The 22,042-nt window shown below is 50.8% G+C and overlaps 6 protein-coding genes across 6 annotated transcripts, besides 1 other annotated feature; 3 read left to right on the top strand and 3 right to left on the bottom strand.

The window, feature by feature from the left end:
- Window positions 1–68: 68 nt before the first annotated feature.
- ACLA_020440 (aminopeptidase P family protein) lies at window positions 69–1,669 on the top strand (the record flags this gene model as incomplete). The annotated part of the gene is made up of 2 exons (XM_001268762.1): window positions 69–165; window positions 288–1,669. 2 exons carry the CDS (start codon window positions 69–71, stop codon window positions 1,667–1,669), a joined length of 1,479 nt encoding a protein of 492 aa, XP_001268763.1.
- A 1,779-nt stretch (window positions 1,670–3,448) lies between these two features.
- ACLA_020430 (uncharacterized protein) lies at window positions 3,449–3,892 on the top strand (the record flags this gene model as incomplete). Its single annotated transcript, XM_001268761.1, has 2 exons — window positions 3,449–3,792; window positions 3,862–3,892. 2 exons carry the CDS (start codon window positions 3,449–3,451, stop codon window positions 3,890–3,892), a joined length of 375 nt encoding a protein of 124 aa, XP_001268762.1.
- Window positions 3,893–5,163: 1,271 nt separating this feature from the next.
- Window positions 5,164–7,593, top strand: ACLA_020420 (J domain-containing protein; the record flags this gene model as incomplete). Its single annotated transcript, XM_001268760.1, has 6 exons — window positions 5,164–5,193; window positions 5,253–5,337; window positions 5,398–5,624; window positions 5,705–6,359; window positions 6,424–7,362; window positions 7,436–7,593. The coding sequence occupies 6 exons, from the start codon at window positions 5,164–5,166 to the stop codon at window positions 7,591–7,593; spliced, it is 2,094 nt and encodes a 697-aa protein (XP_001268761.1).
- Window positions 7,594–8,403: 810 nt separating this feature from the next.
- ACLA_020410 (putative C6 transcription factor) lies at window positions 8,404–9,614 on the bottom strand (the record flags this gene model as incomplete). Its single annotated transcript, XM_001268759.1, has 3 exons — window positions 8,404–9,124; window positions 9,240–9,303; window positions 9,407–9,614. The coding sequence occupies 3 exons, from the start codon at window positions 9,612–9,614 to the stop codon at window positions 8,404–8,406; spliced, it is 993 nt and encodes a 330-aa protein (XP_001268760.1).
- Window positions 9,615–13,078: 3,464 nt separating this feature from the next.
- Window positions 13,079–14,830, bottom strand: ACLA_020400 (D-arabinono-1,4-lactone oxidase; the record flags this gene model as incomplete). The annotated part of the gene is made up of 1 exon (XM_001268758.1): window positions 13,079–14,830. One exon carries the CDS (start codon window positions 14,828–14,830, stop codon window positions 13,079–13,081), a length of 1,752 nt encoding a protein of 583 aa, XP_001268759.1.
- A 724-nt stretch (window positions 14,831–15,554) lies between these two features.
- On the bottom strand, window positions 15,555–20,584 carry ACLA_020390 (putative gelsolin repeat protein; the record flags this gene model as incomplete). Its single annotated transcript, XM_001268757.1, has 3 exons — window positions 15,555–15,798; window positions 15,855–20,268; window positions 20,422–20,584. 3 exons carry the CDS (start codon window positions 20,582–20,584, stop codon window positions 15,555–15,557), a joined length of 4,821 nt encoding a protein of 1,606 aa, XP_001268758.1.
- A 137-nt stretch (window positions 20,585–20,721) lies between these two features.
- Window positions 20,722–20,751: a microsatellite.
- Between the last annotated feature and the right edge of the window lie 1,291 nt (window positions 20,752–22,042).

The raw sequence follows: 22,042 nt of genomic DNA, 5'->3' as shown, positions 1-22,042 counted from the left end.
GTCAAAACCCATTTTACTTCGGCATTCGTCACAGCGGAAGACAAGGATAGGTAAATGCCAACGTAACAATGCGTGACATGGGGCGGTCAGACATCGTTATCAGTGCCGTTGACGCCCTTGACATCCACATTGCCATGACCAGCAATGCATGCGATAAGTATCCAGGTACGTCGGACATCGCGCCTTCTGGATAGTGTCCGCCCCATTGCTGTTTTTGCTCTCTTAACCTTTCATCCCACACTGCAATCGCATGTTCCCTGAGGCTGACAGACGGACTTATCGCATAGCAAAACAACATGCGCGGAGAGTAGCAGTGAAGCTCGGTGTCTCGACCGGCCTGGTTTACCTTGCCGGCCAACCTACGGTTAACTGGGGGGATTCGGACCAACCGCGTCCGTTCCGCCAGCGACGATACTTTTACTACTTGAGCGGGGTGGACGAGGCGGACTGCTATGTAACGTACGATATCAGGAACGACTTATTGACGCTCTATGTTCCCGATTTCGACCTGCATCGCGCAGTGTGGATGGGCCCGACGTTGACAGTGGAAGAGGCACGGGAACGGTATGATGTCGATCAGGTGCGATACTATGCTTCGCTTCAGGGCGACGTCCAACGGTGGGTGGACAAGTACAACCAGTCTAGTCCGTTATATATACTGCACGATACCCAGAGACCACGAGTGTCTTCGAACGAAGTTCGCTTTGATGACGAATCTCTGTTACCAGCCATGGATGCAACCCGAGGAGTCAAGGATGAGCATGAGATTCGAATGATCCGCGAAGCGAACCGGATATCCGGGTTAGCACATCGGAGGGTGCTTGAAAACATCCATCGGATGTCGAATGAGGCTGAAATCGAGGGTCTATTTCTGAACACATGCATATCCCATAGAGCCAAGAACCAGGCATATGAGCTTATCGCCGGGTCTGGCGAGAACGCGGCCGTCCTTCACTACGTGAAGAACAACGAGCCCCTCCGAGGAAGGCAGCTGGTCTGCCTGGATGCGGGTGCTGAGTGGAACTGCTACGCCAGTGATGTAACGCGCACATTTCCCCTGGGTACAGACTGGCCCAGTGCAGAGGCCCGACACATCTACCAATTGGTCGAGGAGATGCAAGAGGAGTGTATCAAACGGATCCAGAAGGGGGTGCGATTTATTGATCTGCAGGTCCTCGCCCACGTGATCGCGATTGAAGGGCTGATGCGACTGGGTATCCTGAGAGGCGGCTCGGTAGAAGAGATTCGCGAGTCTGGAGCGTCCACCGTCTTCTTTCCACACGGGCTAGGCCACCATGTTGGACTCGAGGTCCACGATGTTTCAGCTAAGGATCTCCGAGCTTCGGATGCGGACAGGGATTACTATAACTCAGTCCTGACACCATCCACCAGCCACGGGCCCTGCACCCTTTCCGCTCCCGCGTTAGAGGAAGGAATGGTGGTCACCGTCGAACCTGGGATATACTTTTCGCGGCTCGCGCTTGCGAATGCCCGGAAACTACCCTATGCAAAGTACATCGATTTCAACGAGGCCGAGAAATACATCCCCATTGGCGGCGTGCGTATTGAGGACGACATCTTAGTCACCAGCTCCGGATATGAAAACCTGACTACAGCGCCCAAGGGCGAGGCAATGTTAGAGATCATCCGTCGCGGGATCGACAATTAGCCAGCGTGTTTAATTTCATTGCCCTGAAAAGAGGGTCTGCTGCGTGGACACTTGAACAGAGAGGGGGGAACATGTTTCATCCTCATTTGAGGCAGCAAATCTGAATCAGCGACAGATGAGACTTTTTTTTTTTTTTATTTTGTGCGAAGGGCCGAGATGGAACCACGTAATGCGTGTGTAACTTGTTCTTATGCATTCTTGGATAACGGATATATATGGATCAAATATCGAAATTTTGTTCCCAACTTCCCCTGGCTGGATGATTTCTCTTACAAACGGCATTTCAGCCATGACGAGGTCCGCACAACAGCCACAGGACTATCATGAGTTATTCAATTTTTTCGCAATCGGCGACGATTTCGCCAAGGCCAACTCCGTAGTTTCAACTGACAATAATATTTCTATGGAGTATCTACACAGTAATTAGTAGTTAGGGTTAAAGGGGTAGCCAGACATGCCCTGAATGAAAACCAAGTCGGACCATACGGCATGGCTGGTTTTGCCACGATGATTGGTATTTTCAAAGGCCATCGGGGCTAACAGGCAGACTCCGTGTCCACCTCACACTCCCCAACTTACCTACTACTCCCGTATTTCCTTTCCTTTTCTCTCCGATTTTCCGGCTTGTCTTCTTCGTCAGACCACTTTTATTTGATTATTTTTGTATTACGGAAAGGAGGAGAAAAAAAAAAATCTGTCACTCAGGAGGACAGATTATTAGAGAGTGAGGTCATATTTTTTTGATCGGTTCCGGGTTACCCTTGGCTAGGAAGGATATTCAGAGGGTTTATGCCAATGTCTCCTGATCTAGTAGTATACAGAACTTGTACATATTGAACCTACTCCGTACTGCTGCAGGCATTGCGAGATCAAACCATAAGTATGAATAAGGTACGGAGTAGTTTGTAGATACTAGATAGATAGTCACAACTTGTAGAGTCGATTGGCCCTGATACTCAATAAATGGTGAATATTGCAACAAATTGGTCCATCGATGCTCTACATGACTCCATAGGCCCTGGTAATGACTTCAACGCTGGTGGTTAGGCATCGGATCATGCCTGACTCATCACGAATGATGCCTTTTTCTTGCGCCATTCTGGATCGCCATTAGTCCATCTGTCACCATCCTAAAAATTCCTCATTAGGTACCCCTGCTTGAGCATCTAGACTAGACTAGTAACCAATTCGATAGGCTGGAGTCATTTAGGACTGCTTTTTTAGTACGATGACTCCTAATCCCGATCACTGCGGTGGATCTTTTGGCGGTCCTTTTGTGTCCCAAGTGGATCCCGATGATTGCTCGGAATGATGAGTTTTCCAACTCCCGCAACCCTGAATAAAGTCCAGAGAGCAGGATTAGGCTCAGGACTATCCCTGATCTTGCATGGCTTACCCGATTGGGCGGTAGTGAGTCACACCACAGCGCCAACGCATCCCAGAGCTATCTTGAACTTTTATATACCCTGGTCTCCTGGGCTTCGTACTTCTTGAGCTTCTGGTTTTTTTTTTCTCCCTTCTTGCTTTTCTTTTTCACCTCATCTCATCCTTCCCAGGGGGTGATGGTCACTCCCCTCTTGATGATTGTATAGAAGTGGTCTATCCAGTTCTATACCCCCCAGCTCGCCCGCTCACTATATTTTCTCCCCATATCAACAGGAGAGGAGTTTATACCACAAACAAAAAAAGTCAACTCAAAAACGCTTCTTTCGTCTTTCGTTCGTGAATCGACATCCAATCTCTCTCGATCTTTTTGACCGGCCAATTCCCCTCCTGAGAATGGGACAGAGACATAACAGACGTCGCACCCGCCCAAGTTCTCGGAACCGCAGCATCAAGATCGACTCGACCGAATCATCCGTGCCCTTTACGGCCTTCTGCAATTCATGTGTCCCCTTCGCATACTCTGTGAGCAAGGCCAAGGCCACTCATAGTTCATTGGATCGCTTTGCAGTACCCTCCGCCCAGACCTGGCTTCATGGGTATACGGCATGGCAGATGCGTGAACGCAAGTTGCGCATGGAGGACGAGCAGTTTCGCCTATTCGGTGGTGAACCCGGAGATGATGAAGATCTCTGCTATCGCATGCTGGAGTACTTTGGTGGCCTCGATTATATCGACTCGTGAGTCATCCCTTATCCTCATGTCACCCTTCTCTCAAAATCCCGTGCTGACATGAAACTTTCTGGTAGACCAAGCTTAATCAGACCGCTACCCGGGTGAATTCTCATCCAGATGACCGGTTTCGTATCACTGTTTCGGGTTTCTATTCTCACCTGTGTCGGAACGGAGAAGCAAGCGAACAAAAACAAAAAATTCCAATCGATGGTCGATCGATCACGATTGCACGCCACCATCCCTGCAAAAAAAAGATCCGACCTTAGCAGGACAGAAAACAAAAGCGCCACTCCCTTCGAATGGGCGAGAGCACCAATTTACATGGGACCCCCCAGGTCATGACTTGCAGCAATGAAAACACCTACTGGCATGTACTCACCGACTGCAGTTTAGTCAGAACGGTATTGGATTGGTCTATAAAAGACTCGGCCATGTGTCTCTGGTACAGGAAATTTCACCATGCTGGCGCAACCTTCAGCATCAGACAAGGCAACTCGAAACACGCATCGGATTCTTTGCTTTCGTGGGTTGAATTCGCGTCCGACCTAATCATGGTTGTCGATGCTTGAGTTCCCCCGAAGCGGATCACGCTGTCGGAGTTTTGTTGCTTTTTTGATGCGATGAGTCGCAAATTGCTTTGTGTAGCAACCGGTGTGAGGAAGATTCCTGTCTCGTTCTTGAAGGGACCCGCACGGTCCTTTGAAGATACCCCCTTCTGGTTAGAAAAAAAGAAAGGACTGCGTCCGCAGCAAAAGCGTCATTCTATACGCACAGAACAGACTAGGTTACCGAGGCTTGATAGACAGAATGAAGCTCAGACCTGAGGTGTTCTTTGAAATGACAGCTACGATATCAATGTGTCCATGAGTAAAAAATATTTCCCACCTATATCTCAATACTTAAAAATAGTTGAACGCAATTTCATTAGAACACTTCAATCAACTGCTTCTCCTTCGTAGAATTGTAGACCGGAATCAATCGGTGATGGAAAGGACAGACAGCCTTGTGTTTACTTGTGTTTATTGTAATATGGTGCTAATCCATATCGGGCAGGCGGTGGGATGCGTCGTCCCCCGTAAAGGACACGGTCGATCACAAGTTGAGCCAAGTCCGATGCTGTGATAAACCGTGTCTACAACTGCGATTCACTCTGAGATGCTGCATGCTGGACAGCCTTCTCCTTTGTCCTTTCCATTCCTTTGTTTCTGCATCCTGAGGACATGCTCTTGAAGTTGAGATAAATCCATCCGTTCTACCACGAATATCATTGTCTATGAGGGGGATATCTCGCACCTCATCTTTCTTTTGATTGCTCTTATACCCCAAAGTGTCCTCTCCTACTCGACTAGGGTAGGCGAGTTCACAGTGAACTCACCATGTCTACAGATTACAACTATGACGAGCAGGTAAGAGACTGTGTTCCCACAATTCTTGGTATCAAGAACCATGCTTATCACTTTCTTAGGGACAATTCTTCCCGTTCTTCATTCTGACTCTTACTGGCCTTGTCACCCTCCCTCTCACATACAACCTCCTCAAGCCGAGCAAAGGTGAGTGCTGGTCTTTGCGACAATCTCCAGCCGGAAGTGAGACTGACTGTTGATATGAAGAGCTCGAGAACACCGCACCCCGGATAAAATCCGATTTTAAGCCACAACATGGCGACATCATTGACGCGCAGAAGCGGAAACGTCTGCGCAAACAACGCCGCATCAAGCGCATAGTGACTGTGGTCGCTGGCTATGCTATTATGGCATGGATGGTGTATCTCATTGCCGTCACTGCCAGATCAGTGCCGAAGATCTGGGATCCATATGAAATCCTGGGTATCTCGAGAGTAAGGCTAACAACCGCTGCGATATATGCAATAGCGAAGAGCGATGTGTGCTGATTTGCTTTCCTCTCTTCTTTTAACAGAGTGCCGATGAGAAAGCCATCTCCAGACACTACAAGCGACTTTCTCTCATCTACCACCCCGACAAAATCCGCCCTGACCCATCCAAGAATGAGACGATCGAGACCCTGAATGACCGCTTCGTTGAGCTGACCAAGGCCTATAAGGCGTTGACCGATGAAGAAGTGCGCAACAATTACGTCCAGTACGGCCACCCCGATGGCAAGCAGAGCTTCAGCATCGGTATTGCTCTTCCCAAGCTCATCGTCACGGAAGGAAATGGAAAGTATGTTTTGCTGGTCTATGGAGGCATGCTTGGCGTGCTGCTGCCTTACATCGTTGGAAAGTGGTGGTACGGTTCCCAGCGCTACACCAAGGAGAAGGTCCTGGTCGCGAGCGCGGGCAACATCTTCCGGGAGTACAAGGACGACATTTCCGATGCCGGCATTATCGATGCGCTTTCATCAGGTATCGAGTTCAAGGACATGCTCAAGGGCTCGCAGGCAGAAGCTGGCCTTGCAAAGCTGGAGAAGAGGGTTCTGGCCGAGGATTCGATCCTCTCGCCGGAGCAACGAAAGACCCTTGCGCAGATGGACGATTCCACTCGGCGAAAGGCGCTAGCGTTGCTGTGGGCTTATCTGGACCGGATTGACCTGGAAGATGCTACGCTCAATGGAGGTGGGTTCAATTCTTCCTTGTATATCTGGAGTTTCATCCACTAACAAACATCTGTTATCTACAGAGAAATACGAGGCTGCCCCAATTGCCCTGTCTTTGAATGAGGCATTCACAGCTATCTCCCTCGCGTTCGGTAACCTTCGTCCTATTCTCGGCTCCTTCCGCACATCTCAACACTTGATCCAAGCCGTTGCCCCGGGTTCATCGCCACTTCTGCAACTGCCACACTTCAACAATGAAGTCGTCAAGGCCATCGAAGGCGCAGACTCCAAGGACCACTACTCCGTTCAGAAGTTTATGGGCTTGCCCGAAGACAAGCGACGCAGTCTTACCGTCGGTCCTGGCCTCCTGTCCGAACAGCAGTACTCAAGCGCCGTCGCCGTCGCCAAACAACTCCCCGCTCTAGAGGTCTCTAAGGCCTTCTTCAAAGTGATGGGAGAAAAGGTCGTTACCCCCAGCAGCCTGGTTCAGTTCGTTGTGAAAGCACGTCTCATCCCACCCGGTTTCTCGAATGTTCCTCCCGTCAGCCCCGAAGATCTTGAGGATGCCGATCCCGATGAAGATGATCTCGATGCCCTCATGGGGCGGAAGCCCCCCAAGAACCGACCCACCAAGCTCGTCAACGGGAAGCGAGTCGAGAACACGTTCGAGACCATCCAGCCCCCACTCGCACACGCACCTTACCTGGCTCGCGACCACTCTCCCCGCTGGCACATCTTTCTCGCCGACTCCAAGCAGGGCAAGATGGCCGTTCCTCCCTTCACCTTCACCACTTTCGACAAACCCTTGTTTGACGAGGCCGGAAAGCCCACGTTCAACGTGCAAACGCTCAAGATGCAGTTCCAGGCACCCCCGCAGGTCGGAGACTTCACTTTCATCATGCACATGCTCTGTGACAGCTACCTGGGTCTGGATACAAAGATGGAGATCACTTTACATGTTGATGATCCGGCCAAAGCAGCTGCTCTCGATGTAGACGACGACATCAGCGAGCCCGATGAAGGTATGTTTATTCATTTTTTTCTTCTTTATTTTCGTCTTTACATGTACTAACAATTTTTTTTCCCCCTACTTAGATTCTCTTGCGGGTCAAATGCACGCTCTGAAGACGGGCCAACCGCCCAAGAAGAGGGCTAAGAAGGCTTCTGACGAATCCAGCGAGGAGGAGAGCGATACCGACGGCGACGCGGGCGATACCAGCGACACGAACACGGAGACCGACGTGGATGATTGAGCATTCTGTATTGGTCGTAAAAATTCATGAAATATCCAGAGCGGGCGTGCAACGAAAAGAAAAAAAGAGAAATCCAGAAACTTAATCCCCATCGATAATTGTATTTTGAAAACATGATACACCCATCAAAATCAAGCCCAAGAACTTAGAGTCGCGTCTCATGTCATCTTGGTTTGGTTGTGTAGCGTTGATGTCTTTTTATTTTTTGTTTTCTTTTTGGGAAGTTCTCCCTGGTGATGGGTTACTGTTTCTCCTGGAGTTAGTTTGTTTGTTCGTGCACTGTATATGTTAGAGTATGCATTTAGTCCAGGAGTTGCAACAGTTGAATGCTTTGGTTTGGGCTTCTCCTTTTAAGCAAGCCTGTTTCTCGGTCAATATCGGTGAGTGACCCAGAAGCTTGTATGTAAGCTGGATAAAGGTTAAGGAGAGTGAGTGAGAGGCCAAACAAGTCTTCCAGACAAGGCACCGCGTCGTGAAACCACCAGTCGTGGCCTAACACTAGCAGGCAGGTCGATCCTTTGTATATACTCCCTCTGCTCGGACTGAAACATACTGTATTTGGATATCTGATGATGGTATCTCAGGGCATTACAGACTAACCAATAACGAGAGAAAACACCATGCACATGCGATTGCGAGACAACGAAATGGGGGTATAAGCGAGATAAATAAACGAGCGAGGGAAAGGTAGGCTGTTGGGGGCCTGCATGGCAGGAAAGTAGCGTGCGCTGAAGGGGAGGAGGAAGATGGGATCTTGGTCAAGAAAAATGGGATGGATTCATCAAACTCTTCCAACCCATATCAAGGCCGTCAACCACGGGGGTAGATCCAGCCTGGGACAAGAGGCGGATGTAGAGCCTGGTGTCCCTGCAGATGAACATCGAAGCCTGCAAGCATGTCAACAGGTATGCCGACAGCGGATGCTGCTGGATGGAAGTCAGGCCCTGCAGATACATGAGAGTTCATTGAATCTTTTGCAACTGCGTTACAACCATCCAGATAGTAGAGGTAGGAAGTATCATGGTCGAGCACTGTCGGAGAGGCGTCTAAGCAGGCAGATTCGCCCGCAAGGACTCCAGGTCCTAGGGGCGACTGTGAAAGCGCCAGTCCAGAGAATTGCTGATCCGGGAAACTGTGATATTGCTCAGAATGGATGCTTTGCGCTGGAGGGAAGTTCCATTTCCATTCAGTGCCTGTAGGTGAAAGATCGACGGGACTGCAGTTGCTAGATGAGGGCTCAGGAGGAGTAGCAGGCTCCGGGGAGGGATCGGTCGTCCCGCTGCAGTCAGTCGAAGTGGACAGCAGTCGCAAGTACTGCAGATCTTCTGAATCTTCGTTGCCCTCTTCTGGATTCTCCTCGGCTTGCTTAATCAGCCCCAGACGGTCCAGAATGGCGTGTGTCAAGGGGTAACCGTCAGGCGCTTCAACGAGAGGCTCTCCAGGGAACCCTTCTTTGTTCAGGCATAGCTTGTAGAGTTGCTGAAGCGCCTTAACAACCAAGGAATGGTGCGATTCAAGCATCTCAACAAATCTGTACAGGCAGACAACGCTTGTCAGACTGGATCTCCCAGAACCCCACCAAAATCGGGAACACGAAGATCGAGGAATCGGAAACACGAGTCATATAGGAGTTGAAATAGTCTCACCCTCGGGAATATACTTTCGCCTGCGTGGCCTTTCTCTCCCGGAACAGGCATGGGTGGTTGTGCGCTGAGCAACGATTGCATGGTTGCTTCCCATCACACTACTTGCGATGAGCATGACCAAATAACTGGAGACCCAGAGACACTGCTCTGGTTTCTGATAAAAGCACCGACCTTGGTTTTCTTGACCCTGCAACGATCGCAAGCCTTCAGAACATGCTTTCTCTTGACGCGGTAAACACGTTGTTCAGGCTTCTCTTCCCCCAGCGCAGAACGAGACTCGGACTGTGATAACGATGCCAAAGCAGCAATATCACAGAAAGCATTGGGGTAGCCTGGTATATGTGATTTCGGACACAACTTCGGTTGTCGCGACATCCCGTGCGGTTGCAATAGCTGAGAGGAACTTCGAAGACTTTGAACAAAAACAGTTGTGTTTGTTGCAGACCAACAAGACCCTGACTTCAGAAGCAAATTCTGACTAATCAGTTGAATGGTCTCGGGGCAAGAGGAGGGGAGCTGCTGATATTGTATTGCTAAGAAGACACAAGCAGGTGGGGCAGATAGATGCGAGAAATGGCAACTGCAAAGAGACGAGGGAGGCTGAGAGAGCATCTGCGGTCACTATACATGCTGATACAGTGTCCGACAAAAGGAACATATGTTTCGCAATGCCCCGCATACACTTCCCCCACCCCGATGTACACCGCATGGGCTATCGATGCTGACGTGGAAAAGCGATCTATCACGATATTGACCGGTGCGGTCGCTCGACGTCGCCAAAGGTATGTGGCTGTGTCAGGTACATGCGGCAGCGGCCTCTGTAGCCCCGACTGGTAGCCTAGCTTTGTGTTCATCAACCTTGCTGGCAGTTTTGCTGAATTTGCCGGTCACGAGTAGTCAGAGACAGGCCAGTGTGAACGGTCCGAGCCGCCATATCAAAAGGGGCAGCCAGCAGAGCATTGTAAGTCTGCACGAGCCGGAGAAAATCCTTGTCATTTGGGCAGCGAAACGCAGGAGGTCAGCGTCAAGATCACCTTCTGACCAGCTAGCTGCGCGGTGTCAGTGACATAGGCAGTTTCTACCTTACTGCGCAAGTGCGCAATGCTCATTTGCTTCCCTTGAGTATTACTTTTCCGTATCCTCGGTGGCAGTACCTCGTCATCCAAAGGAAGAGTCATTCACACCGGCGAGCTTGTGCTGCAGGACCCGGAGGTGATTGGGCCGGTGAGTGATAGACGCCTATCGGCGATTTCGATGGTTTTCATTGGCGATCGGACGGCCAGCACAGTTCCCAATCGCAATTGTCACACTCCTGTCCATCGTATATATGCAGTGAATGGGCGCGTGCCTCTTCCTAGGCTCAGTGTCGTGCCAAGGCGATATACTCGCTGATCCAATGACTTCCCTGTCGCGATGCACAGTTATGTCAACAGGCAAGCTTGAGAATATGTATCAAGTTCAGTGCATAGCTAACAAAACGCGAACTAATGTCCGCGGTCCACCGTATAACCTGGTTTGCGAGGACCCAGCGAGATATTGATGAGTCGGCCATTCATGAATCAGACACAAACGGCTGAGAAATGCGGGTCCTAGGCCCCCAAATCATGCGCATGGACGGTTACCAGGACCAGGGTAGAGTTATTTTTCCGCTGCTGTGTGATGGACAACCATTGTCAGAAAGGATGGACTCTCGTTGGGGAGGCTGGACAACAATGCATCACATGATGAATAGCCATCGAGTCAAGCAGATAAAATCGACTGGTAAGAAAACGAGCCCGAACAAATTAAAAAAGCAAAATGGCCGAAACAGGGATTTCTTCCTAGTGATGACAAAAAGCCAATGTGCATGAGAAGCCTCAGCCGATCAGGCCCTCATTCGACTGGGGATGCACTGAGGGGGTGAGACGGCATGCGAGGACTGCATGTCACTCTGCAATGCATGGCCTCATATGGAAAGTACCGTGCATAGCAGCAACTGACAATCCATACTGTAGCTGAGCAGTGAGTATGGACTGGCTCGATGACATAGAAGAAAATGAGATGGTCTCTCTGGTCAGTAACTGAGTCGCCGGCGCGGTCAAAAAGCAAAAAAAAAGCCCAACAATGACCATTCATCACAAGGAGAGATGGAGCTCAATATTGAGGCAGCAATATTCGCACAGGGGTCAATCCCACTCTGTCTAACAGCCTACCCCTCCCTGAGCATTGACAGAGTGAAGACCAGGACAGGGGGAGTACACGGAGGAGTAAGTGCTCTCAGTGGGAGGTCTCCTGCATCGCAGCGATGGCTATGATGGAAGTTGTAGGCGTGATCTTACCTAAACCCATGGCGAGCGAATCGTTTTTCGCTGATTTCACGAGTATAAGAAGACACAAGAGATGTCTCCAGGGAGGTTTGTGTGCTTGCAGCTACCGCAGTCATAGCTCAAAAACGGGGTCTGAGAGCGAGGGGTCGTCAAGAAGTCCGCATATGATTAGCGATCTGTCCACAACGACATGAATAATGAGGTCTGCAGTAGATGATGGCGCTCATTTTGCATATGACAGGATGATTGACAACGATCTGCTCTCTGCTCAAGGAAGATGTGGCGGTGCTGTGAAGGTTGCAAAAGAAGGAGGCAGCAATGTGTGAAGTCCATTTGCGTAGTAGCTCTTTCTCTTTGGTCTCTTTTTCTTATCTACGCCGACTGATCCTCGAGTTTCTCTCCCCTGTTAAGAACGGTTGTGAATGTTCATCTGGTGTTTCTTGACGATGAAGAGGGAAAGGATGGAGGGGATGAAAGTGGGCAGAGTTGTGAGTGTTCGGGAGAGCCACAAGCCAACAACTGCTACTACTACTACTTCCAAGTGCCAACACCCACAACACCAGCACCACCACTTTCACTCACCCGCCGTCATCCATCATCAACTATACTGATAGAGTACCAGTACTTCTCAAATTTGACCTTTTCCATGATCAATCCATGAAGAATCGAGTTGGTTACATAGAAAGAGTCTCATGATTCCACCAGCAGTTCATCTGTGTCCATCACGAACTGGGATTCTGGAAAAGAGTCATCCTGGTAGTCCTTGCATGGAATGACATAAAAACAAGCATGCCAATCCCTTCAAAGAATCCATATCCCGTGTCGACAGGGAAGAAGAACGCCGATGATAAGCACTGCTGATAAATCTTTTCATCAGCTACCCAGGCAGAGCAATCTGAAAGTCAAGAAGCGTCATGCCTGCCAGTTCTAGCTGCCGTTGAAGGTCAGAACAGATCGGGCTTACATGATCTCGTTGCTCGCACGATATAGATACAGATTCAGCCCCGTGGTAACGAGCAGGTATCGCGGTTTGGACCAGAAAACGATGCAAGTGATCGGTGTCGCCTACAACCAGTACTCTACCCTGTCGAAATTCGATTAAAGTTGACCGAAGTAGCACACCTTGAAGCCCTCAGGATCAGAGCTTCAGACCCTTTTGACAACATGGCAGGGTCAGCCTCCAATGACCGATCTAGCGAACATCGGAATGGGCTCTGAGAACAACTGTCATCGTGCCTCTGTTGCTCACAAGACGACATTGTGATGCCCACGCCAGCAGCAGGGTACCGGTGAGCCAAATCCAGGGGGGAAAAAAACAGGATGGATGAGAAACAAAAGATCAGCAAGGAAGCATCGAATCACCGTTAGGCATGCTTGAATGAAGATATAGTAGAGTACAATATTTGCTGGCGCGATTAACGGTCAGCCAGCCAGAGAAGGCCGTTTCTTATACACCCCTGGCCAAGAGGATTCCGCTCCAGCCATTCAGAGACTTCCAAGGACTAGATTTGTTTGCTACTTTAGGCTCTTCTATCAGGCATCCTCCTTCGACAAGCGGTCACCTGGAAGAATAACGCTGGCTTCTCCAGTGGCGAGCATGTCGAAGCTTTCGTCACTGGCTGCCGTCATTGGAGGGCTTGGACCTGACACACCTTCCAAATCTTTTCCCTCGAGACTCGACAGGGCAACAGCCTGATGTCCTGAAGTTGCCTGCCATCGCTTATCTCCGATCCACTCAAGACCATCGCCAGCTCCACGAAAGTGCGCTTGGTGACGAGTCTTCTCTCGTTCCGAAAGAGGGAAGATGATCGACGCGGTTTCCTCCTTCTCATCATCCGACAAGGGAAGATTGCGATGATGCCATTCACCAAGAAACATGCCGTCGGTATCAACCTCTCTCCGTACCCTCAGCCAGTCATCCATATCCTTGCCGTAGAGCTTGTGCAGCTCGTGACGATCAGTGTGGAAATTCTTGGCCCAGTGTGGCTTCCCACCCATGTCCCGCATGAGCCACTCGAAAGCCTCGTAGTAGCGATCTTTGCATGGAGGGTCCTGGTGATATGGGCGATAGAGGGTCGCGTTCAGATACAGAGTCGGTCCATCAGGACAGGTGGGATCAAGGAACGGGCGAGGTCTCTTATTATGGGTCGAGTCTGCCACCCTGACTTCAACAGGGCAGTGGACCCACAGCCCATCCACAGGGAACGGGATACGAGCCACCTCCATATCCCCATGCAGCCAGGCCGACAAACGCGTGATCGCTTCCGGGCCCTTCTCAAGAGGCAGGGCCCATTCATTGACGAACTGGGAGTATAGGCAATTCATCAAAAGACCCTTACGGGCGGGCTCCACCGCCTCCGTCACTGTTGCCTCGGCCTTGAAACCATACTGCATGCCAAAGACAAACCATTCCACCCAGGGCAGGATCCGGGGGAAGTAGTTCGAAAGGGCCAGCAGGTTATGGTAGATCTGGTAGCCGATCCACTCGCCATAGAAATTGCTTGGCGGTTTCCGAAGAGGCAGGTTGGTTTTATCTGCATGCCAGACGATCGCACTCTTCTCATAAGGCATCCACCACACACGTACAAACTCGTGTGAAGTCCAGAGGCCGGAGGACCACTCCGCCAGCACACTTGACAGCCGTCGTCGACTCTGCTTCCATGCGACCTTGAAAGTAGGCTCCGCCTGCAAAGTAACCTCGACGACGATACCCAATGCACCGAGGGAGATCAACGCGGCACGGAAAAGGTCCGGGTTGCTGGACGCACTACAGCGCACCAGCTGTCCATTGGCCAGCATCAGCGTCAGCGAGATGATACACTCCGAGATCAGACCATGCCACAGCGAGCTCCCATGGGTTCCCGTCGCGATGACCCCCGCAATCGACTGACTATCAATGCTCCCCAGATTCGACAACGTCATGCCATGTTCCTCCAGCCGCCGCCCAAGATCCCTCAACCGGATCCCCGCCTCAACCGTCACAAGATATGTTTCCCGATCGATGTCAAGCACGCGGTTGAAGTTATCCAGATTGACGAGCCACGACGAGGTGCAGGTCAGATCCGATGGCGAGTGGCCACTACCCACGGTGACCAGGCGACGCCGGCACCGACGGGCCACCGTCACCAGCTTCTGGATCTCGGCTATGGATTGCGGCTGGATATACAGCTCGGGACGGGAGTAGAACGTCCTGGCCCAGGTGTGATGGAGGTGGTCGGAGGATGCGCGAAAGGGAATCGCGGGATCGAGCCGGGAGAGCTCGCGAACGACAGCGGGGTCGTCCATCGTGGGCGATCGGATCGAGTTGGACTGTGTTCTTCTTAAAAAGAGAAATGGGTATTTATGGTGGAAGCATCAAGACATGATGAGAGATGATTGTTTTGAATAAAAGAGAAAGGATGAATGAAAGAAAAATTATCTCGAGCGATAAGATGGATTAGATTAATTCACATGGTCTGATGATGAAAAGCCCAGGGACGATGGCGAGGCGGGGAGAGAAAAAAAAGAGGCGATAACCAAAGTGAGCTAAGCAAGATTGATTGATGGTGGGTCAAGTTGAAACGGCCATTTCCGGATGGTTTAGCTTCTTGTTCTTGTTTCTCATCGATCAGTAGTAGTATTGATTCTGATGAAGCCGAAGACTCGATGGTTGACTTCATCGGTAGTAGATCAACAGTCTACTCCGTAGTAACCGAATCATCTCCATACTCGCATATGCATCAGCCCGAAAACCAGAATCAATCCATCCGCCTAGAACGCGGGTCATCTTTGCAGTTTACACATTTCCATAGCACAACAGACGCCTGAAAGTATCATACAACACAATATATCCGCTGAAAAGAAGCGCACCAGCCATCTATTGCCATCCCTACCCCATAGATCATCGATGAATCACCGCCCAAGCTCCGTATCTGTACAGGCCACCCTATGCACAATCCCGCCCAAAACGCAAACAATTATGGACTATAAAAGAGAAGATACACATCCATAACCTGAGAAAGAACAGGGTTCAAGATCGAATGGACTCGATAGCCGCGTTGAGAGGGAATACGCGCGGCTGGACCGACCCGGAACGCTTGTCCCATTTGCGAAATGCACTGCGACACGATTCGGGAAGTCCTCCAATGGAGACCAGACTATTGGGGATAAAGGGTCGATCCTGAAGGGAAGCAGCTAGAATGCCGTACTCATGCGCAAATACGACGGCGGAAGCAAACTCGGCGGGTCGCTGAGACGCTTGCTCACCAACGACACTGTATACAAATCAGCGGACGTTTCACTGTGACATAAGAAACAGTAGTCCACTTACACATAAATCTCAAAGTAGGTGTCCAGGACGTAAATTCCCTTGGCCGTGATGTCCTTCTGGCGGAACGGCACAATTTCTTGCACAGTATCATTTGGTCGGATCACAGGCGAGGATGACCCTGAGCGTCGCCGAAGCCAAAAGCCCGTTCGTTGACCCAGCTCGTGGTCGACTCGAAACAGTCGGAGTCGATAACGGTCGTGATTCGGCCGCTGCTGCCAGTAGTCGGAGCGCATATAATCATCAACCTCTCTGGGGTAGGAGAATATCTCGAAGAAGCTTTCCAGTTCGTCTCCCTCCGCCACCTCTTCGAATTCACCGGTCAGACCGAGATCCATGCCAATGAGGCGCGCGGCACCAATCTCTTCCGCCGTGCTTCCCTTGCCCTTCCAGAGGTACAACTTGCCAAAAGTAGCAGATATCACGAAGGAGAATCCCGAGCACAGACTACTCCTCGAGAAGTCGACCTCGTCAAAGACCATTTGGCCCAGATGCTTGCGTCCACAGAGCATAAAGATAGCCGAAGAGCTGGAGCGAGAGTTGGCGCCACGACGGGTGATGAGAATCCCACCAAGGGCCTGGATAAATCGTGCAGTTTCTTTACCTTGCCTGATAATCTCCAATTTGCATCCGTTTTCTCGCGCGACTTTGCGGGAAAATGGCTGTGCATCGTCAATGGCCGCATCGCCCACATCGTCACCACACCAAAGGTGGGTTTCAATCCGTGCCATGCCATCGGACTCGAAAACATGGACACACAGATACATGCTTCCCTCGTACAGGATGTATTCTTGATTGACTGGAAGATCCTGCCGCTTCCCGTCGCCGGTGATTTCCCATAATTGTTTCCTCAATGTTCGAATTCTACCATCACCACGCGGGGTAGTAAGCATCAATTGCGTGTCAATGTTGACGCGATCGTTCGAGTTAGGCAACGTCCTGAAGAAGCTTGAGATGATTTCGTGGGATTCCTCGGCCTGAGGAACTAACGATACCGATGATCTTGTTGATCTCGTGGATAATGACTGCTGATCAGCAGGAGATAGTGGCCCCTTTGAAGGGACAGGAGGCGAAGGCAAGGCCTTGTCCCGGCGGGACAGGTCGATGGAGCCACCAGGCGCGGTTTTCTGAGGAGTTGCCAAGGGAGACTGGATCCGATTTTCTCTAAAGTTAGTTCGAAGAGGAGACGGCGAGGGTGACGGAGATGAATATTGCGCTGGCGACCGACGTGTCAGCCCTTCAACAGGAAATGACGGTGCTATTGTTGGCTTTGGTGGCAAACTTGGTCTTCGCGAGGGAGAGTCTCCAAGATTCTCGATATCTTCAAGGTCGTTCGGAGGGCTTGGGGAAATCTTCGAATCCATCGAAACCTGGGATGCTCGCTTGTCTGAATTTTGCTCAACCTTGCGTTCCATCAGTCGTGGTATGCTTCGTTTGAATTCCACTGGTCTCTCAGGAGGTGAGAAAGCCAATCGAGGCAGGATCATCTCGGACGTTTCAACAGGAGTCGATTCCGTGTCAGGGAGTGGCCAGCCGCTAGACACTTTAACAGGAGCTTGACTAACTATGGGGCTGAGATTCAACTCGTTGCTCTCGTTTGCCGACGGCTCGTCATGTTTTGGTGCGAAAATTTCATCTTTCACCGGCGAGGGAATTGATTCAACAGTCACAGTCTTTGGTAGACGTCTTTTCGGTCCCCTAGCACGATTTTTCGTCATGTGCGTGAGAGGCGCTGCAGATTGACTGTCAGGCGACTCGAGATCGTTCCCTGGTGTTGATCTGGCTGAAATTGGCTTGTTCGAACCCTCACTGGACATTGGAGGACCGCGTGACAGGAGCCCTGCCAAGGCAGGATTTATTCGGCCTGCGAGTTTACCTTTAGCAAGACCTTCAGTAGCAGCAGGCGTTTCGGCAACCTCCGCGACAGTCTCCGATGGCAGAGCACGCACCGGTTTGTCAGCCTCCTCCTCGGGATCCCCCATCTCTAAAGGGACTGCAGTGCTTGTTTTCGACTCATTCCCCTGGCCATCGCCGTTGGTTTTACCACCTTCCTCACTATTCACAGGGAAAGAGGTCGGGCTGGTGACTGCATCCTCCGCTTCGCCAGGCTCTGGGATTGCTGCGGCAATTTGTGGACTCTGGATATCCTGCGAAGCTTCAACGACCGGCGACGACACAAAGGATCGCGGGCGATTTTCGAAGTCTTGTGGTGCCGTAGATTCCTGGGACGACGGTGATGGCAGGCCATCAATGGAGGGGTTGCTCCTGATACTGCTAGATTTAGAGAGATTATGCCGTTTTGCGATCGCCTCTGGAATGCTCTTTACAGGGACATCATCCTCCCCAACGGTGTTTCGTCGCTGTGAGCCCCCGCTGGACTTCATGGCTTCTTTCTGTTTCAGGATACTTTCCTTCAGATCATCAACTCGTTGGGTCTTCTTCGGTCCACCCGTTGCATTCAGCGCTGCTTTGCCTTTCAGAATGTTTTCCTTGAGTTGATCTGGCGCGACATAATTCGATGCTTCTGCTTTCTTCAATTTACCAAACACATTCTTGAACTCCGGCTCTTTCTGGGGTGCATCATCCTTGACAACTTCTCGCTTTCGCAGATTTGCTCGGAAATCGACCACAGGAGATTGTACTTTTGGTCGGTTCAAAAGAGGATCACGCGGAGACGGCAAAGATACGCTGATGTCCTTCTTAGTCGTAGGTGTCAGCAGAGTTGGAGCACGTTTGCGGGCTGGAACATCTTCGCTTTTGGCTTCAGGTTCTCCCTCTTCCCCTTTCTGTTCCTTCGTAGGAGAAATCGCCGGACTTGCATCTGCGGGTTTCGGTTCAAGGTCTTCCGATTTGGGTGTCGATTCCTCTTGAGGCTCCTTGGCTTTGCTGGTATTGCTTGTATCGAGTTTAGTAGGCAGATCTGGGATGCCAGAAACACTGAGCGACTTGAAATGGCTCCCGGGTGCGGTTGTGCGCATAAGGCCGACCGTCGCGACTTCCTTGAAGGAGTTCACTCGGCCCAAATCCACACTACCTCGGGACTGTCGGTCTTTCCAAGATGGACTTTGCTGCGACTGCTGCCTCTTATGCCGGGGAGAATCAGGCCGATTCAGTGCGCTCTCCAGCCATGTGGATTTTGTCGGGCTCCAGCGTCTCTGATCCATAGTCCTTGAAACCGCAGGACTTGTCTCTGAATCTTGGTCATTCCTGCTCAGTGTACTTGACGTTCGCATATGAAGAATCGGTCTTCCAGCACCTTCGTCAGTTCGCGTATTGTTGCTCGGGTTAGGTGGGGTGGACGGCCGTTCATCCTCCTTTGCAGTATGGACAATCGTCGCCTCGCTGTGACTCGAACTTGGTCTTTTGGACGCCAAGGACGAATCTTCGCGACCAAACCGCGGAGATGCACCAGAGTACATATCGCTATAAGAAGGAGCAGCAATGCTATTACGATTGTTGACAAAAGAGCTGCCTCGATTGAGCCCAGCTGGTAATTGCGCGCTCCACCGCTTCGAGACGCTGTCCGATCGCTTCATCATGGCACTCTGCACAAAACCCCCTAGACCCTTTGTTGGTGACGCTGGACGCTCTGGTGAAAGTCTCCTGGGAGAGGAAGGACTTGTGATCGGGTCAGGCTCGATTTTTTGTGCGCTTGACAAACGGATTGGGGATCCAAGTCCGGTCGCCGTGGATACGGAAGATACGCTCGAATATCGTTGTCCTAAACTGCTGTCTCCGAAGGTCGAGCTCGCTCTGGACGGAGAGCGCGACCTTTCCTCGCCGATGTCAACTGGCGTGTGTTGCTTTCCTGCGTCAGGGGCTTCTTGATCCATATCGATATCCTTGTGGTCTGTATGGCTCGGTTCGAGTACAGACTTTCCAGTATCCGTATTTTCCTCAACGGTCTCTTCCACAGTCGAGTCGGCGGTCTCTTCCAAAGGTGTCGGGTGTGCCGGAGAGACATCTTTCGCTGAGGGTGAGAGGGTGAGTGGGCTGCGGGATAACTTTAGATCGTCGTTGGAGAAGTTTGATAGGGCGCTCAAGCGATTCAGGCGGGTAGGCGAGCGAGTGGGCGAGGCAGGGAAGAATGATCTATTGCCACTCAGATCGCGAGACGACGGGCGTTGCTGCCAGGACAGCGTCCCGGTTCTGCTGCGCGCAACAGGAGAAGTAGGCCTCGAAGAGGTTCCCATTTCGCTTCCGTCAGGTTTCGATCCTCCCAGATCACCATCAGTAGCTATCGACTCGTCGTCCCGGATCAGGTCCGATTTGGTGCTGCTAACATGTTCTGGCGTCCGGGGTGTGGGAGAGAGCTGTTCTGGAGGGTCGATCGCACGTTGGCTTAGCGAAGAAATACTCAAGCGAGCAGGGTCCAGGATCGGGGAGTCTTTTGTGGGAGAAATCGACCGCGCTCGCTCTACACCATATTCGAAAGGAAGACAACACACGATCAGCTTTTGTAATGGATATTTTTTTTCGGGTTGAATTTTGTCTGAGGAGGCTGATGTAGTTCACAAATCCACAAATCCATGAATCAGGGGTGACTGGGAGATGAGGGACGCCAAATTACCAGCTCTGCGAGCCTGCCTCTCCTTCCGACCCTGCAGGATTTCCTCCTCCAGCTTCCTGGTCCGCTCCTCGTCCTCCTTATCACGTTTCTCTCCTAGCTCTCGGATCCGTAGGAGGAAGTCGTTGACATCCTCGGTGCTCTCGGCATCGGTCGTGATTGTCATGGCCACCTCAAGCTTCAGGGAGCGAAGAAAAAGAAGATGACAAGGAAATATGGACAGGGAGAAAGGAAAGACAAAAAGCAATGAGCAAAACGAGGATGACAATACAATAATAACCACAACCAGCCAGGATCACCTAGTCTGTCTGTCTCTCTCTCTCTCTCTCTCTCCCCTTTAGATTCTAGTCAAGCAGTCGAACCAGGGTTGGTGTGGGGTCCTGGCGAGAAGCGCAAATCGCAATAAATAATGGTCGTAAATAACCATCTAGCGATAGATAGTCTAGTGATAGAGGGGGAAGGAAATGGTGATTATCATCAATTCCTTCGTTGTCTGTATTACCTAGGTTTCACTGGTTCACTACTGCTTCACTGCTTCAAGAGTTTAGGGACTCTTTTAAGATACGGGAGATAGATGTCGAGGTCACTCCAGCCTGCTCTAACGACATACTTTTGGGTCTTGGTTCCCACGGCGCGTCTCATGTTAATCTACGTTGGATCTCGGGAACGATCATCTTGTCCTCCCGGCATTGAACCCTGGCTCTTCTTCATGGACAGACACTCTTTCTGTAGTCTCTCTCGATTTTTTTCAACTTATTCTTATTACCGATTGTTGACACTGTTCTCCGGACTTTTCCAGTAGTGACTCGAAACGCGTACGACAAGTCATCCGTCCACCATCTAGTGTCTATTTTCAGCTGCCTCAATCGCACATCAGCCTGTAGCCCCACCACGTCCTTGCTGAAAGGCACCCGGCGCCCTCGTCTATCCATCCATTGACCATTCCCATCCACGCGAACGCCCAATCCACGTCTGCCTTTTTCCGATGGGGGGGTGGCGAGAAGCGAAAGTCTGACAGAACCTCAGCAGTTGTGGACTGTGGCAGTGTGATTAGTACGGCGAACGAAGGTAGTCAGAACTTAGAGCAACGGTCTTGGTCTTGATCGTCTGTGTGTCACCCCATAGTGAGCACAGGATACACAGAGCAGTGGTCTGAACCAGGGCGGAAGATGGTTTGACTCTTCCTGTTTGCCTGAGGGATTGCGAGTACGACAGCTTGTTTTGATGTTTCTCAACATGGAAGACTGTTTATGCCCAGCCTTTTTTAGTGGAAGAATCATGGTCAAGAAACCGGTCGGAATCGGGCTCCATCTGGGTCTCCTGGTGGAGCAAGTCTCAGCTTTTTAGTTTGTGCTGAAAGCCTGAAACTAGCATCGAAGGCAGGAGTCGAAACAGAATAGATATCTCTCCGTCGGTCGACATCATTCCATCTTCCTAGAGCCCCGAAAGTCTGGGAGACATTCAAGAATGCTCAAAATGGACATTGTCATGCTCACTCTGAAACTTGACACCATTCGATTTGGAATGCGGGATGACACTGAAAGTTTTATCCCTTGTTAAGCCACAATACTCATTACTAATTGTCCAGCGTATAACTTTAATGCAGCTGGTTACGCAATAGTCA

This window comes from Aspergillus clavatus, genomic scaffold (assembly GCF_000002715.2).
Source record: "Aspergillus clavatus NRRL 1 1099423829805 genomic scaffold, whole genome shotgun sequence".
Lineage (NCBI taxonomy): Eukaryota > Fungi > Ascomycota > Eurotiomycetes > Eurotiales > Aspergillaceae > Aspergillus > Aspergillus clavatus.
The sequence above is the reverse complement of the archived record's forward strand: the minus strand, read 5'-3'. Positions and strand labels throughout refer to the sequence as shown.